This window comes from Poecilia reticulata, linkage group LG2 (assembly GCF_000633615.1).
Source record: "Poecilia reticulata strain Guanapo linkage group LG2, Guppy_female_1.0+MT, whole genome shotgun sequence".
Lineage (NCBI taxonomy): Eukaryota > Metazoa > Chordata > Actinopteri > Cyprinodontiformes > Poeciliidae > Poecilia > Poecilia reticulata.
The window spans coordinates 45898853-45915936 of NC_024332.1; the positions used below are offsets into that span (position 1 = coordinate 45898853).

Below are 17084 nucleotides of genomic sequence, written 5' to 3' on the forward strand. Positions count from 1 at the left end.
GCCCCCTGCTGGACGAACAAACAGCCCGGAGCTGGAGGGCCGCTTACAATAAAACCCAAACTACGTCCAGAACATGACGACCCACTGACCGACAACAAGGCGGGTTATTCAGCAAAAAGGAGGAAAAAGAATCAAGGTCATATTTTCACCAAGTTAATTTATAAACGTCAGTTTGAAGATTAATATTTAGTAAGAGAGATTCATATTTTTTAGCAAACAAAATATTCAACTTGAAAATAAACATTCATTTGTAAAGCTACATTTAGTTGAAGTTAAATTCTTAGTGAAATATTTGAACTAAATATAAAAAACAAAATAGTCAAGAAAATATTTAATTTCAAACTAAATACTAAAGATACATATTTATATATTTACATACATAACGGTTTCCCAAGGATTTAGCTTCAAATAAAATATTTAGTTCCAAGCTAGATATTTAGCTACTGGATAAATATCTGCCTTCAAACTAAATATTTACAAAGTAAGTTATGCATTTATTGCACAATTTATATTTATATTATTTATACGATAGATTAAATATTTAGCTTGGTCACTAAATATGTAGTTTGAAGGTAAATATTTGGTTTCTAAATAGATATTTATTAAACAAGTGAAATATCTGGTCAAATAGTTTCACTTGAATTTTCCTTCTGAGGGAAATAAATTATATTTCTGCCGTAAGTTTGTGGTTTTAATGTAACTAATATAGAAAAGTTAAATAGATTCAAAGGCTGTGAAACTTTCCTAACCAGGCAGACTTCTTTAGTCTGACTTTTATCATTTTCTATGTGAATTTTGTTGCTTTTGGTTCTTAAAGTTTAGGAAATGATCGGACTTCCTGACTGCAGGTGCTTCACTTCCTCCACCAGGGGGCAGCACCTCCCCATTCCTTTTTAAACGGCTGAAGCTTTAAATTTCACTCTGACCCACATTTCTCTTCATCTTCAAAACTCCAAACACCAAATCATCCCAAACTGTTTCTTAAAGTTTATTGGAAGTTCAGGATTAGCACAGATTAAATCAGTAAACAGGTTATGAAGCAGAACTGAGCCGATGGCCTAATGACCGACATTCCACAAATCTCAGAGAAGCATCACGTTTCACTCCTCGGTTACACAATCAGTCCGTTTAGCTTAGTCAACCTTATGTAAGCGGGATCATTAGAGTAAAAGTTAAACGGAGGCTGAGGCTTTGTTACGACATCCGTTTTATCCTCCTGTTTTTCAGAAGAACAGCCGGAGGATCTTTGGCTTGAAGAGCTCCAGTTTGCTGGGATCCAGCTGCTTCATGCTGTCCTGCGCCCCCAGGATGCCCCGGTGGGCCTCGTCGAACAGATCCTTCCCGATGGAGGCCTGCACCCGGTCCCGCCAGGCGCTCAGCTTCGGTCGACCCTCGAACACGTCCAGCCCGGCGCCCAGCGGCTGGAGGACAGGAGAAGAAGAGAAACATTGCCGTGTCTCAGTCAGGAGGATGACTGAAGTTTTAGCTCAGAACAAAACACAACATGAAGGTTTCATTCGGAGCTTTTTGTGTTTAGTTGGCTTGTAATCAGAACTAAATATTTAGATATTATGAAGCAGTTCAGTGCAAAGTGGAACAAACATTCATCTGATAGCATCAGCACTGCTGACTTGGCAGCAATCCTTCATCCTCAGGAAGTGGTGAGGAATCACTTCCTCTTCATGCTTCAGTATCGTATCATCAGCAGGAAAAACATCAGTAAAGCCTGGATAAGGTACCAGAGTCACGTCGTCCTTCAGCTGAACTTTCCTGAATGCTGAAAACTCAGATTCAGGTTTGAGCTCAGAGAAGCATCACACTTCATATATTCTGTTAGCTAAATAATTAGCAGTTGCATGGAGTCTCCATGTTCTCCCTGTGCATGGTGGGTTTTCTCCGGGTACTCCGGTTTCCTCCCACAGTCCAAAAACATGACTGTCAGGTTAATTGGTCTCTCCAAATTCTCCCTAGGTGTGAGTGTGTGTGTGCATGGTTGTGTGTCTCTGTGTTGCCCTGTGACAGACTGGCGACCTGTCCAGCTGACCTGTCCAGGTGACCCGGCCTCTCGCCCAGAACGTTAGCTGGAGAGGCAGCAGCACCTCCTGACCCACTAAGGGACAAGGTGTTAGAGGATGGATGGATGGATGGATAAATAATTAGCTCTGAACTAAACGGAATAACTGTTAGCTAGCTCAGTTAGCAAGCTAAATTTGGGTTTGCTCATAAAATATTTATCTTGCTTTAACTCAGTGCGTGATATTTTTTAACAAGCAAAAATGTTTAGCTTTCTAACTAACAAGTTAACTAACTTTTTACCTCAAAGCTAAATATTTAGTTGCAAACAAAAATATTGAGCTTAGAGTTAAACTCTGACCTGTCAGCAAAAACATTGTGTTAGTAAATCACTTTTTGTTTGCTGATTAAATATTTAGCAAGCAAGAAAAAAAAGACCTCAGAGCTAACTAGCTAGCTAACTTAATTTAGAACACAGTTAAATAATTAGATGGCAAAAAATAAATACTTTATCTCAGGGCAAAAACATTTCCTTAGCAAGTCAAACGTTTAGCTAACAAACTGCATGTTCAGCTTGCTATTGCTTACTAAATATTTAATAACTGAATATTTGGTTTGCTATCAGAACTTGTTTCCTTGGCTGAATTTCCGGACCGGACCGGACCGGACCGGACCGGACCGGACTGGACTGGACCGGACCGGACCGGACCGGACCGGACTGGACCGGACTGGACCGGCGTGAAGCAGCGAAGAACAACAACCTGTGGCTTCCTGTCAAAGTCTCACCGACCGACGGATCCTGAAGGTTTTCATTGCTGCTTCGCTCTGCTGTTAGCCAGACGGCTAGCTGCTCGGTTTGGCTCGTCATGAGGATTCATCAGATGGTAACAGATCTTTAGAAATCACTTTCATCCCTCGTTTTTTTTATTTTAGGTCCATTTCATGAGTGAGAAGCAGTTTGAAGGACCTTCAGGGAGTCTGGAGGACGTCCAGAGCCAGGATGGAAATCCCCTCCCTCCAGAGCAACCAGCTCCTGCTTCTGGCCCAGTTGACCCTTTCAGCTCACCTGCATGATCTCCACGATGGCCACCAGGTCGGCCAGAGACATCTGGTCCCCCACGATGAAGGGCCGGTCCTGGAGGAAGTTCTCCTCGATGAGGGTCAGCGAGGCGTTCAGGTCCTCCAGCGCTCCGTCCATCTTCTCCTTCGGGACGTCGATCCCCATGATCTTAGGAATCATGAGCTGCAGACAAACATTCATTCTCCATGGCAACCATTCAGCTGATTGGACCTAGCCCCGCCTTCAAGGCGCAGCTCCTTCAGACTAGCCAGCAGCAATTAGCAAACATCTGCTGAGCTCATTATAGGAGCTGCTGCTCAGAGCAGCTCTGGTAAAAACATTAAAGGGTTAATAGAGGAGGTGGAGCTTCTTAAAGAGACAGAGACCCAATTTCAAGGCTTTAAATTATGAATTCATATTTGATATAAATATCATTTTTAAAACAACTGAAGGCAACATGTTATCTTCATTGTGCTATAAAGTGGATCCATGTGCCTGGCCCTTTAAGGCGGTTCTGTCTGAAGCCTTTGACCCGGTTCTGGGCCTCACTCTGGTTCTCTGGTTAATAACTGATCAGATCAGTAATCATTGATCACAATCAGTTTTCTGCCTTGTTTGGCTTCAAGGAGCAAAAGTTCCGTTGATTTACTTCAACCATAAAATAAGAGATAAAACAAAGTGAACATTTGGACCATATGAGACCCGAAGCTGCTAAACGTCAACGTTTGATARATTTAATCAGATTTTATCCGTCTACATCAACATGTGAATAATTATTACACAGCTTCTTTTCTTCAGGAAAGAATCAGAGAAAAATGGATTTAACAAAATCTGAAAAGTCAAAAACGACCAAAAGTCTCTGAGAGGGATGAAGCATCGGGTCAGAACCAGCTGCTAAAGGTCAGCAGGGTCAAACGAAGGACGGTCCTTGGGACTTTTTTGGGGGAAATTGTTACAGCTGATAATAAGAATATCTTGGTTTTTATTCAGTTTCTTTTTATTTTGGTGCCAATTTTACTTTATTTTTTACACCAGACTTGATTTAATTTCTGGTTTCATCACCATGAAGCATTTGGCTGAAACTGTTGGTGAAAACGTGTCTTTGTCCTGAACTGGAACCAGTTTGGACCAGTGCGGTTTGGGGAACGTACCCGCATCCAGAGCATCTTGGAGCCGTGCATCCGGATGGCCGAGTGCTGCCAGGACAGATACTCGTTGACCCGGGAACGCAGCCGCAGGTCGGCCGGGAACCAGCGGTCCGGAGTCTGGAACTTCTCGGCCAGGTAGAGCATGATGGCGACGCTGGAGGAGAGCGGCGGAACGTCAGGACGCATCCGGACGGAAACCGCCGCTTTCAGCAAACGCTCACCTCTCAGCCAGGCAGAAGTCTCCGTCTCGAAGTGCTGGAACTTTTCTGATCTTGCTGATTTTCCCAAATTCATCTCCAAAATGTTCACCTGGAACCCAAACAAACATGGCAGACCAGCAGGAAACCAGGCAAGACGAGACGAGACTTCCTGGAGGAAGTCCAGGAAGTATCGGCCAATCGGTGCAGCCAATCGGTGCAGGCTGCACCGATTGGCTGCACCGATACTTAAATAGACCGATTCCATCAACACCCACAAACATCTGGAAATCCACCTTCGTCCAATTCATCAGTTTCTGACTTACCGACTTTTCAGACTAAAAAAAAAAAGTTGATATTGATCCAAATCAAAGTCAGCAGATCAGGTTAAAGGTCGCTGCAATCGGTGCAGCCCTGATCAGTTATTTAGTAATCGATTATTCTGATGATTGATCTGATTTTTAAAACGACACATTGGCTGATTTTTCATTTAAGCTTTAAGTACATTTAGAGCTGCAAATAAATTAAAATCCATTTTTATATAAGAAATAAAATATTTTTAAACCTAAAATGCAACAACAGCATTTATTTAGTAAACAATCATCTGCAGTAAAAATCAGTGCTGCTTGGGGGGAAAATAAAATGAGCCAAGTTTTGTTTTATTCACGTCACAAGACCGTTTGGGTTCGGAACCAGCGGCGGAGACTCACCGTCCATCAGGGAAACCTTCTTGAACTCGAAGGGGATGTTGTTCTTCTTCGCAAAAATAAAAACGGAGCGACATGGCTGAGAGAAAAGGTCCAGATAAAGTTCCACCACCATCTTTTACCCGCGTCTCACTGCAGCTGTCAACGATCCTCCCAACAGCAAGAAAAAACTGAAAACACCGGAAGTTCGGCCCAAACCTCCCACATTCCAGAAGAGAACCTCCGAACCCGTTTACCATCCCGCCGGTAAATGGGGAAACTACGACACCTGCTGTCTGAAAACGCGCACTGCAACTCAAATTCCAGACCCGGTTCTGAAACTGCGGTACCAGAACAACTGGCGGGACCGGGACTTAGTGATACTAAATACATTACTTCTTTCTTTAGTCACAACATGCATACATACAGTCACGTTTGTCTTTAGATCAAATATTAGTCAGGATCATTTAGACTGTAAAGTGGTCTACTGGACCGAACCAGGACAGACGGACCGAACCAGGACAGACGGACCGAACCAGGACAGAAGATTCCATTTTGGATATTTTATTGTTTTTCTCTCTTTCTTCGTCACCAACACAGAAACACGTCCAGACTGACGTCTGCAGCCTGAACAATCATTTCATGTTTTCATGTTTCATGACCAACGAGCTGCGTTTGAATAAAAACTCCGTCATCTTTACATTTCTGCACCAGCTCAGAGGATGTTGTGACCAAACGACTGTATGACTAGAACTGTTTAACTTATCGAAAGTCATTTTGTCTTGAAGGTGAAAATGACTGGAGTTTTTGTATTCAGGTCCATTTCAGAAACGGTCAACATTCCAGCCTGTACTTTTACTTTTACTGGAGTATTTTTGAAAACATCATTTCTACCAAGTAGAGAATGTGAGTATTTTGTATTATGGGATGTGCAGTGATGAGAGATGATTGTTGTTCAACATTCTGCCTTTATTTCATCTACAGGAAGATTAATCGATCCCAGAGCCGATCCAGAGGAACCGGGACGACCAAACCGTCTTCAGCTCGGGTTCCTCCGGCAGAACCGAACCAGCCCGGATTTTACTTCTGGAATTAACAGCTTCACTTTCAACAGTGACATTATTTCAACAGTACAAATCTCCAGTTGGGATTCTGGAATGGGCAGAGGTTAAAGGTCGTCTGCTGCTGGTTCTTCACAGGAAGCTCATCACGGTTCCTTTCTTCCCCACCTGGTGAGGCTGCAGCTCCAGGAACTGGATCACAATCCTGCAAACATCAAACCAGACTCATCACTTCCTGTCCCGTCAGCCAAACAGGAAGCTGTCAGCAGAAACAAAGATGGCGGCTCTGTCAATGCTTCAGCATCTTTAACTGGATTTTATTCCATTATTGCCTCATTCATTATTGATTTAAACTAATAGCAGCTTCATTTTCAATAGGAAGCAGAGAACTAAAGGGACAGAGTGACGTATTCTCTGTTAACGTTGACTGAATGCAGCGTTTATAGAACCGTCCAGCAGGGGGAGCTCACCTGTCTTCAGCCAGGCCCAGTTCTTTGGTCAGGAAGCCAAAGATCTTGGCGCTGTGCTCCTTGTTCTTCTCGGCGGTGTCCGTCACAGAGATGGCCGACACCGACACCAGAACACACGGTGTGCAGGAGCCGCCCACCAGCATCGGCAGCCCTGGATGCACCACCATGTTCATCCTCTGGGAGGGAAAAGAGCCTCCGGTCAGTTCGGCTGGTTCACAACGACAATTGTTCAGTTGCCCTAAGGATCATAATAATTAATGTAAGGTAATCCACAAATACTTGAGATCATCTCTAAAATGCTTAGAACTGCCTGTTTTGATAGTTCAAACACCAAATATAGCATAAAATGCACACAGTAGAAACTTAGCTCTACTGCAGAAGCTAACATCCCGGCCTGCTCCAGGTTTCAGCCAATCAACGAAAAGGAAAATGAACAGTTCTGGATTAGCAATGTAGCCAATAGCGTATGTCAAGTAGCATAGCAGACACATAACTCAGCTTCACAATCTGCATTTTCTTTTAAATATTTAAGATATGCTATAAGGAACAAAAAGACCAGGAATAATTTGGTGCTACCACAGAAAAATCTGACATTCCACTGTAAATAATAACTAATTAATGAGCCAATTAAACTCCATCCAGACTCCACTGAATCTGTATTGAATCTCTGTTGTTCTGAATAGTAAGGGGGGCCCCCTCATCTAATTCTGCTCAAGGCCCCATAAAACCTGGGGTCGCCCCTGCTGACAACTCCTCTGGCTCCGGTCGCCAGATAACCTGGAAACGCTCAGATCTGTTACACGAAGCGGGTCTGGGTTACTCACGTCCTCCGGTTTCCCCAGCGCCGCCGCGGTGACGGAGCAGAGCCGCTTCAGGAAATCCTCCGAGAAGCTGCTGGCAGGCAGGTTGCTCTCCAGGACGACGAAGGGCATCTTTACTGGCGGGACTGGGAGCTGTGGTTCGACACAACACGCGAAAGGTCAATGACAGACTTTGGTGGCAGGAGAATTCTTCTTCCGGTTGTCACCTTCAAAATAAAGAGAGTGTGGTTTTCTTCGACGTCTCCCGAAATAAATGTAGTAAAATATGTCAGGGATTTTATTACAACTCGGTTCTCCTCTTTCTGTTTTAACTCCACATTTATTCGTTACTTGCGACATAAATTTTGGGTGTTGTATGCGTCATGTGACGTCATTTACGCGCAGAAAAACTACAAAAAAAACTACTGAAATAAAATACATTTTGAGGATATAACTCTGTCTACCATAATTTTTGATTTTCAAATATTTAAAGTAATAAAAGCCTAATATAGCAAGAGAAGTAAAAAATAAAATAAACTGACTCGTTATTCTGCTTACTATTAAAGCCCATTTCCGCCATGACAGAAAAATAAAAGCCCGACAGGAAGTGAGAAAAATGAATAAATAGTCATAATTTTGACTTTAAAAGTTATATTCATGCAAGTCACGCTGTTTCTCTACGGAAGCTTCCAAAATCTCACATGACTGAAAATTGAAATTATTACTTAATCTCATAATTATGACTATCTGAAAATTACGACTGAACTTCGAAGTCAGGACTTTATATCTCATTATATCTTATTAATAAAAGTCAAAATTATAGCTTGGGTTTTTAAATTTTCTTTTATGGTGGAAATGAACTTCCGTACTTTTCAGATTGTGTTTTGAATTATTTTCTCCAGAATTATTAATTATGTCTCCAAAACTCCGAATGAAGCAATTCTGCTGTTGAAACGTCACCAAACGTGAAAATCTTTTCTCGATGCTGCGCCTGTAGGATCTCACAGATACAATTCTCCATATAATTTCTAATGTTTATTTCCTGGATTATTTTAATATTTATGTATTTATTCATCCTCTAACGCGAACTCATGTGATATAAAACACGCCACATGGTGGCGCTGCCTCCTCAACAGAAACATTAATAAGGATATTAGCCAATGTTGATGATTTTTTTTAAATTATTGGTTTTTTCCGTCTTGAATGTTTTGTAGCATAATTCCGTTTAATCTGGAGATTTTTCGGGGAAACAACCAAAATCCTGAACTAATATATTTTTCTGTGGAGCCGCAGTGACTGTCAGAGGAAAAACTGAGACATTAAAGTTTTTTTATCCTGTTTTGTTTGACAGATGTTTCACATGCTTTGGTTTTTAAGTCTCATTCATGTAATAAAAATCCTTCCTCTCTGTTTGAATCCATCGTTGCCTCTCCAGCCAATCATGGTTTCTGTTGCCACGTAACGGGCTAAAGTTGGAGTATAAAAAGCTGCGCGCTAATAAATTATGACGCCCGTCAGCGCGGCTCATTTTCCCACGCAGCTCCGAGGCGCATCACGTCGCAGCGGATCTTGTCCTTCTGGTTCACCTGAAGCCGAGCAGCAGAGACCATGCACCTGTCCCGGACTGCGCTGTGCCTCAGCCTGCTGGCTGTTCTGGGTCCCGTGGTTCTGAGCGAGCCGGACCCGCAGCCGGCCGCCGCCACCAGCCCCACGGACACGGAGCAGTGCCTCACCTGCGAGGTGCGGCAGCACATCAAGACCATGCGGATCAACGCCATCAAGTCGCAGATTCTGAGCAAACTGCGCATGAAGGAGGCGCCCAACATCAGCCGGGACGCGGTGCAGCTGCTGCTGCCCAAGGCGCCGCCGCTGCAGCAGCTGCTGGACCAGTACGACGTGCTGGGAGACGACAGCCGGGATCCGGTACCGGAGGAGGACGACGAGCACGCGACCACCGAGACCCTGATGATCATGGCCACTGAACGTAAGTCTGCCTCGAGCTCCACTTTCTGCTCCATTTACGCGTCTTCTGTGCGTAAAGCCACATTTTACGCTCAGAACTGCAAGTAAGGAGCTTTTTCCCGTCGCATGGAGATTCTAGATGTTGGTTGTGAAGAAATGAATGAAGAAGAATCCAGAGGACTTTGTTTTATGTGTTTCTTGCAGAACAATTTGGCGGTTTCTTGACTATTTTTGTGTGTAAAATCTTGTTTTACGCACAAAACGGCTTTTATTTTGGCATCTCATTGAGGTGCTTAGATGTTGAAGCTGCTTTTTACTGGAGCTGATCAAGACAACAAACAGAAAACGCTCTATTATGGCATCATTCTGAGTTTTAGATTTTAAGATGAATATCGAAGCATTATGAAGATTAAGAAGGTTTATGACACTTTCATAATGGGTAAAATGAAGCTTTACGCTCAAAAGAGGAGATAAAAGAAACCAAGTGAGACATCAGATGGAGGTTTTCGGTGATCCTGGTGAATTAAAAACGGTATTTCTGTTGGTGTTTGCAAGACAAAGTTTCTGTTTTTATTGATTTCTGTGAATGAAATGAAGTTTTGCGGACATAAAAACGCAATAAAAACATAAAGTTTGACATTACCTGGAAGTTTTTTGGTGATTCTGGTGAATTGAGCATCATCAAGATTACAAATTGTATTTTGTTCGAGTTTGCGACACAAATTGTTTATTTTTGTTGCACATGTTGGTAAAATGAAGTTTTGAGCGAAAACGTTTTAACAATAAAACGAGGTAACGGGTCAGACATGAGGTGAAGTGACGCGCAGGGATTCAGGTTCGGATCCGTAAAGGTTCTGAATCCGCCCTCAGGTGAAGCGCAGCTCCAAGTCGAATCGAACGGATTCGGTTTGTTTCAGCTTCATCTGTCACCTTCAAACAAAACAACCTTCATCTCTTTCCTTCTGACGTGAAGCCAGAAGCTGCGGCTCTGGTTCTGTCCGCAGCCTGCAGGGTCCGCTGGACGCGGAGCGAACAGGAGAACCTGAAAATCACCCGAACCGGTTCCATGTTCCACCTGTGAATATTTACCCTCCGTGCGTCATGTCCTGCTCTGTGTTCCTGCAGCCGACCCGGCGGTCCAGGAGGACGGGGAACCGACGTGCTGCTTCTTCTCCTTCACGCAGAAGCTGCAGGCCACGCGGATCGTGCGCGCGCAGCTGTGGGTGCACATGCGCCCGGCGGCCGAGGCGACCACCGTGTTCCTGCAGATCTCCCGCCTCATGCCGGCCACGGACGGCGGCAGGAGGCACGTCCGGATCCGCTCCCTGAAGATCGACGTGAAGGCCGGGGTCAGCTCGTGGCAGAGCATCGACGTGAAGCAGGTGGTGGCGGTGTGGCTGCGGCAGCCGGAGACCAACTGGGGCATCGAGATCAGGGCCTTCGACTCGCGGGGGAACGACCTGGCGGTGACCGCGGTGCAGGCCGGGGAGGACGGGCTGGTGAGTCCCGGCGCTCCGCCTGGAGCTTCAGCCACAAATATCATTTATATTTTCCTGCAGTTTGAGTTTCATGAGAACTTTTCTCGTCATCTTTCGGGACTCTTTAACTTTAACTCCTCCTAAACTGACCGAGTTGGAAAAAGAGAAAAAATTGTTTTCAAACCAGGATTTCATTTATTGAGGAAACAAAAAAGAACCGAACTAACCTGGTTCTGCGTGGAAATGTTACAGACCAGCAGCTGGAGATAAAAAAACTATTTAACATCCTTCATTTTTATTAATTGTTGCCCGTCTGTGGCTTTGAATGAGTCAAACCGATGTGAGCGCATTTATATTTATGTAAGTAAACAATAATTGGTGATGCTGAGCAGCAGTGGTGGGAAGTAACGAAGTACAAGTACTTCGTTACTGTACTTAAGTACAATTTTTGTGCATCTGTACTTAAGTAGATTTAATAATGGATACTTTCTACTTCACTACATTTCTACAAACTCTCGCGTTACTCGTTTCATCCAAGTCGCGTTGCTCTTTTTGTCCGTTAAAATGTGAAGTTCAGGGATTTAAGGTGGCGCCGTAAAATCCCAGCAATAACGTGACTTAGTGTCTGTTGTCACCCATCGGCTCCACCTTTACTCGCACGCGGAGCTCCAGACATGCGCAGTGGTTTCCTCTGAGCGGGAGAAGATGTCTGTCTAATGTCAGTAATATAATAGCTGCATAAATTGATATGGCGACATGTAAAATCAGCAGCGCTTCGCTTTCACAGACGGTGGAACTTCATCCAACTTTTAGCGTCACTTKGAAGGAAAGCTTAAAGAAAGGTAAGATCTGTGGASGTGATGCTAGCWAAGCTAGCTGTACTGAGACACATGTTGCATCTGCGATGAAAAACAGTTGTTACTGATGCGCTGAATTACTGTGTGGAGGTTTTGACTGAGGCGTCGCATGTATGGAACAACGCTGGTACCAAAGTCTGCTACATAGTGATAGGACATTCAGGAACGATCCGATTCTTCTGGACGGATCTTTACTATGGTTGATRGGACTGAAGCATCACTGAGAGCCGTTCTGTGTTCTTGTAATGCTCTGCGTACACTGCAGTAGCTATTATTTTATTTTAAAATATCTTTATATTTAATTGATGAATAAATTAAACAGGAACGTAGGAACGCAGAGCATGCTCATTGCTCTTTGTTTTCGCCTCCTGTCATGGTGGCCGACGTTGCAGCAGGAGGGAGGATGAGAACAGTCGCCTCCTTCTGCTCGGTTACTTCTAGCTTATTGTTCCTTGGTCAGTGTTCATGGTTGAGCGTTGTTTAGCATTAATGCATTGCCTTAATTACTATGTTTCATGGTGCAGACAGTTGTGGTTTCTGACATTGGCAGTATGGGCAACCGCCCAGGGCGTTATTTTTTTAGGGCTGGCAGGAGACCTCTGTGGATTGTGGTACAGAGATGAAGGCAAAACAGAATGAAGAGGTTACATTTATTTCAGCTCTAAGTATTTAATATCCAGGTGTTTTTATGGGAATGTGGATTAATTTGAGAAGCAACTTCGATAGGTAAACTTCATTTTATTGTGTCACGTAGCGCGGGGCGCCGGTCTTGATTTGGTCTCCGGTTCGGTGGTCTAGACTACAACTTTGACCTTTGCAGGCGTAAACAGAGCTGGTTAGTAACTTGTTACATTTACTTGAGTAACTTTTTTGGAGGAAATGTACTTTTAGGAGTATTTTTACTACGTTATACTTTCTACTCTTACTGGAGAAAAAGTTCTGGATTTTACTGAAAAACCAAAATCTCAGCAGACAGACTCACCTGCAGCTTCTGTTCAAGGTTTTTACTCAAAGATTTTATTTTTTGGTCATTTTGGTCTGTGTGATGATGCGGTTTTTAAACATTAAGTGACTGATAATTTGATCAGTTCCTCCGTACTGCAGAGGACTTTTTATCGAGTCTGACTTTGGCTCGTGCCGTTCAGCCGCAGCAGGCGGTCAAACAGGAAGTAATCAGGCTGGCTCACCTGGACCAATCACATCAAGCCGCTCCGCATTCCTCACAGCATTCTGTGTGACTCTGCAAATCAGAGTAATTGCCTGCACACACACACACAAACACACACACACACCCTGGGCGATCGATGACCAGCAGCTCCGGCCTCTGCAGCAGCTAACCAACCGTCTGATGATTTAATTTCTCTGAAAGTCGCGGTTTCATCATGTTTCCGTGACACGTTTGAAGACTCGCTGCCAGGAGGAAATTAGAGGCTGAACGCTGACTCCGCTCCATCGGGGTCAAAAATGACCCGAAATAATTTGGGTTAGTTAGCCGGTCATAAGAGGAAAACATGGAGGTTTGCTTTTTAAAGTCGGATTTTCACCATGTCATTCATTCATTCATTCATTCCTAAATGTTACTGTTTCAAACTAGATGTTTAGTTAGCAAGCTAAATATTTAGATCCAAACTAAGTAATAAAGTAGTTCTAAACTATATAGTTAGCTTTGAGCTAGCTAAATATTTACTTTAGAAATTAAATATTTAGGAGCTCAGAGATAAATATTTATTTAATATGCATATTTATATTTACAATAAGTAAAAGTCGACCATTAAACTGAAAGTTGGGTCTTATCAGTAAATATTTAGCCCTGAGCTAGCCAAACATTAAGTTAGCTTTGAGCTAGCAAAATATTTATTTACCTCTGAGTTAGCTCAATATTTAGCTAGCTCAGAGCCAAATATTTAGAAAACATGCAAATTCAGATGCTGTGAAGATGTATCTGGCTATCAAAATAAAAGCTGTGGGTTAAGAACTTCCAGGAACTCCTGCTGGTGAGACTGAATCCACCGATCTTGTTTTAAGCTGAATTGTTGCAAAAGAAAACACATGAAGAAGAGATATGAAAACAGGAGTCCATGAAGCGGCAGGGAAGCTTTTATTTTGATAGTCCACTTCCAGTTATCAGCAACTGAATTTACATTTACTTACAGTAGCTTGAAGCCAAATATTTAGTTGGACAACTAAATATTTAATTTGAAGCTAAATATTTAGCTTGCTAGCTAATTGTTTAGCTATAGCGAATAGTTAGCTTCTAATCCTAATCCGTCTCATTGTGTTCTGTCGTTCCAGCAACCGTTCATGGAGGTGAAGGTGTCTGAGGGCCCCCGTCGGGCCCGGAGAGACTCGGGTCTGGACTGCGATGAGAACTCGCTGGAGTCCCGCTGCTGCCGCTACCCGCTCACCGTGGACTTCGAGGACTTTGGCTGGGACTGGATTATCGCCCCAAAGCGCTACAAGGCTAACTACTGCTCCGGGGAGTGCGAGTACATGCACCTGCAGAAGTACCCGCACACCCACCTGGTGAACCAGGCCATCCCCCGGGGGTCCGCGGGCCCCTGCTGCACCCCCACTAAGATGTCCCCCATCAACATGCTCTACTTCAACGACAAGGAGCAGATCATCTACGGTAAGATCCCGTCCATGGTGGTGGACCGCTGCGGCTGCTCCTGAGCGCGGGGCGCCGCGCCTCAACCCTTCAGACTCCAGACCGATCCGATGCTTTCCTGCAGCCACCTGAGGCCACAAGCAGCCCGGCCCCCTGCAGGGCGGCGCTTTCACCACCAGCATACTGTAGCTTTCTTTCTTCCAGTGAAACTTTAGCCGCCCGGCTCGAAGCCAGACGGGCGCCAGAACAGAACAACGCCTGATGGACCGTGAAGTGAATGTAGCAAGAAATGATCCAAGTTAAACCAAAAACATTTGTTCCCCCCCAAAGTTCCTGTCTCTCTTTTCTGTATGAGGAATAAAGTTACAATAATTTGGGTTAATTAACCTGACAGAGAAAAACATGGAGCTTCATTTTTCAGTCCTATTTTTTTCATGATACTCATGAATGTCAGTTTCAAACCAAGCATTTAGTTTGAGTCTAACTATTTAGTTAACAAGCTAAATTTAGCTCCACAAGTATTCAGTGAGCAAGATAACTATTTAGCTCCAAACTAAACATACAGCTCTGCGCTAGCTACCAAGCTAACTGAATATTTAGTTTGAAACTTTGACATTTACGTATGAATGAATAGTGAAAATGTGAGTGTGAAAAATGAACCCTCATGTTTTTCTCTGATCTCAAATAACTCAGATTATTGCTGTTAATTTTTGACCGTAACCTTAAAAGCCTGGACAGACCAACACGCGTTTCGACGCTTTGCTGCGTTTGTGAAAACCAGTTTAATCGTCTCTGACGTTTGGAGACCCGTTGGAGTCACATTTCACCCCAGCTGAGCCGCCAACAATGAAACGTCCAGAACAGTAACAGACCGTCTGGTTAGCAGCATTCCCCCGTTAGTCGACTAATATTCAGCTAAACTCTCCCCAGCATGGCGGTTTGACTGGAGCAGAACCAGTTTTGGGTGAACCCAGCTGAGCGGTTCTGATTGTAGCGTCGGCCCTGAACTGGAGGCGCAGTGAACCCGAGATGTGAGTGACCCAGTTTGCACTATGGACACCAACAGGACGAGTTGGTGGCTACAAAGAGTTGTAAAAACTGATTTTGATATGTTTGGTTATTTGTATTGTGTGCAGTTGTTTCCACTGATGGTGTGTATAAAAACCACAATGTAGCAAATAAAACATGTTATACAGAAACTCCATATGTACTTGTTTCAACAAATAAAGTCTGTAGCTTGTTTGTTGACTTCTGGTTCTTCTTCTGCTGGTTTCTTTCACTTTTTGCACCTACAATAGTTTCAAAATTTTCTTTAAATTTGCAGTTAAATTCTAATAAATCCAAAAATAATCCAAATATTGCCTTAAATGTGTTTTGAATAAAAACATGAGGGAAATCACTGATGTTTGTTCAGATTAATCTAAACTTCAGGATCAACAACATCCTGCAAAATATTTACATCTCCTTTTTGTCACATTAAAACTAACTTCTTTGTATTTTAAACTAATATGCGTTTCTTTTTAACAATCACAATCTAAAAAGTGTGGTGTGCATTTATATTCAGCCCCCCTGACTCAGAACTAACTTCCTCTGGGTTTTATTTCCACCAGCTCTGAACAGCTTTTCACATTTTAGACTTTTATTTTTACAGAATAAACTCATTTCTTAATTTCCTCCCACTGCAACACGTTGATCCGTCATAAAATCTCAATAAAATATCAGGAAGTTTGTGTTTGGAACGATGGAAAGCTGTTTGTGTGACCAATAAGTAGATGAATACGTCATAATCTTCAACAAGCTGCGCATGAATTCATGTACAAACAGCTGAGCTGTAAACAAGACAGATTTCATATAAATCAGCTGATTTATTGACGTCACTTTAATGTAAACTAACTTTAGTTCTTAATAATTCATCTCACTTTTACATTTAAAAAGCAGGAAATCTTTTTTCCCCATTTCTCTTTAAAGCTGATAAATTTAAATTTTTACACTTAAAAATACATAAAATGACTAAAAACCTTAAACCGGAGGGTCTGGTCCAGTTGGGTCCGGTGATGTCGCGCTGCAGGACAGGATGTGACGGCGGCACCGAGCCGGGCCGCCGGCCTGGTTCCGCCCAGCAGGAGGCGAGAGGAGCTCCGCCCCGGAGAGACACTTCAGCTGGAAGCCTGGCACGGAGAGCGGCGGCGGCGCGGAGCGGATCCGCGGAGGCTGCAGCCACCCAGCTGCTGCAGCAGCTGCNTGCAGCCACCCAGCTGCTGCAGCAGCTGCTGCAGCCACCCAGCTGCTGCAGCCACCCAGCTGCTGCAGCCACCCAGCTGCTGCAGCCACCCAGCTGCTGCAGCAGCTGCTGCAGCCACCCAGCTGCTGCAGCCACCCAGCTGCTGCAGCCACCCAGCTGCTGCAGCAGCCAGCAAACAAACAAACCCCAAAACAAAACAGACACCATAATGGGCTGAGCTGCAGCAGATTTACCGTTTCTGCAGGTTAACATGTTTATTTTCACATCATGTTTTAGGAATTTGCAAAATAAAAGTCTTGACGAAACTTGACTATTGAGTTTTATCTAATGTGGGTCCAAACCGGGTCATCAACAGAACCAGGATCCAAACACAGCAACTAAACTACAGCAGAAAATGGAAAGAGTCAAAGTTCTGCAACGGCCTAGTCAAAGTCTGAAGCTCCACTTTATCGAAATGCAGCAGTGGGATCTTCAGGAAGCTGAAGCAACGAAGTGAAGAAAT

At 43.7% G+C, this 17084-nt stretch overlaps 3 protein-coding genes across 3 annotated transcripts; 1 reads left to right on the forward strand and 2 right to left on the reverse strand.

The window, feature by feature from the left end:
* Positions 1-972: 972 nt before the first annotated feature.
* Positions 973-5323, reverse strand: gstt1b (glutathione S-transferase theta 1b). The gene is made up of 5 exons (XM_008404209.2): positions 5129-5323; positions 4443-4530; positions 4225-4375; positions 3080-3256; positions 973-1421 (listed from the first exon to the last, which is right to left on the reverse strand). The coding sequence occupies exons 1-5, from the start codon at positions 5238-5240 to the stop codon at positions 1224-1226; spliced, it is 726 nt and encodes a 241-aa protein (XP_008402431.1). The 5' UTR covers positions 5241-5323; the 3' UTR covers positions 973-1223.
* A 729-nt stretch (positions 5324-6052) lies between these two features.
* ddt (D-dopachrome tautomerase) lies at positions 6053-10566 on the reverse strand. Its single transcript, XM_008404206.2, has 4 exons — positions 10487-10566; positions 7460-7588; positions 6636-6811; positions 6053-6370 (listed from the first exon to the last, which is right to left on the reverse strand). The coding sequence occupies exons 2-4, from the start codon at positions 7565-7567 to the stop codon at positions 6298-6300; spliced, it is 357 nt and encodes a 118-aa protein (XP_008402428.1). The 5' UTR covers positions 7568-7588; positions 10487-10566; the 3' UTR covers positions 6053-6297.
* Positions 8642-15588, forward strand: mstnb (myostatin b). The gene is made up of 3 exons (XM_008404207.2): positions 8642-9419; positions 10523-10896; positions 14025-15588. Exons 1-3 carry the CDS (start codon positions 9044-9046, stop codon positions 14403-14405), a joined length of 1131 nt encoding a protein of 376 aa, XP_008402429.1. The 5' UTR covers positions 8642-9043; the 3' UTR covers positions 14406-15588.
* Positions 15589-17084: the final 1496 nt, after the last annotated feature.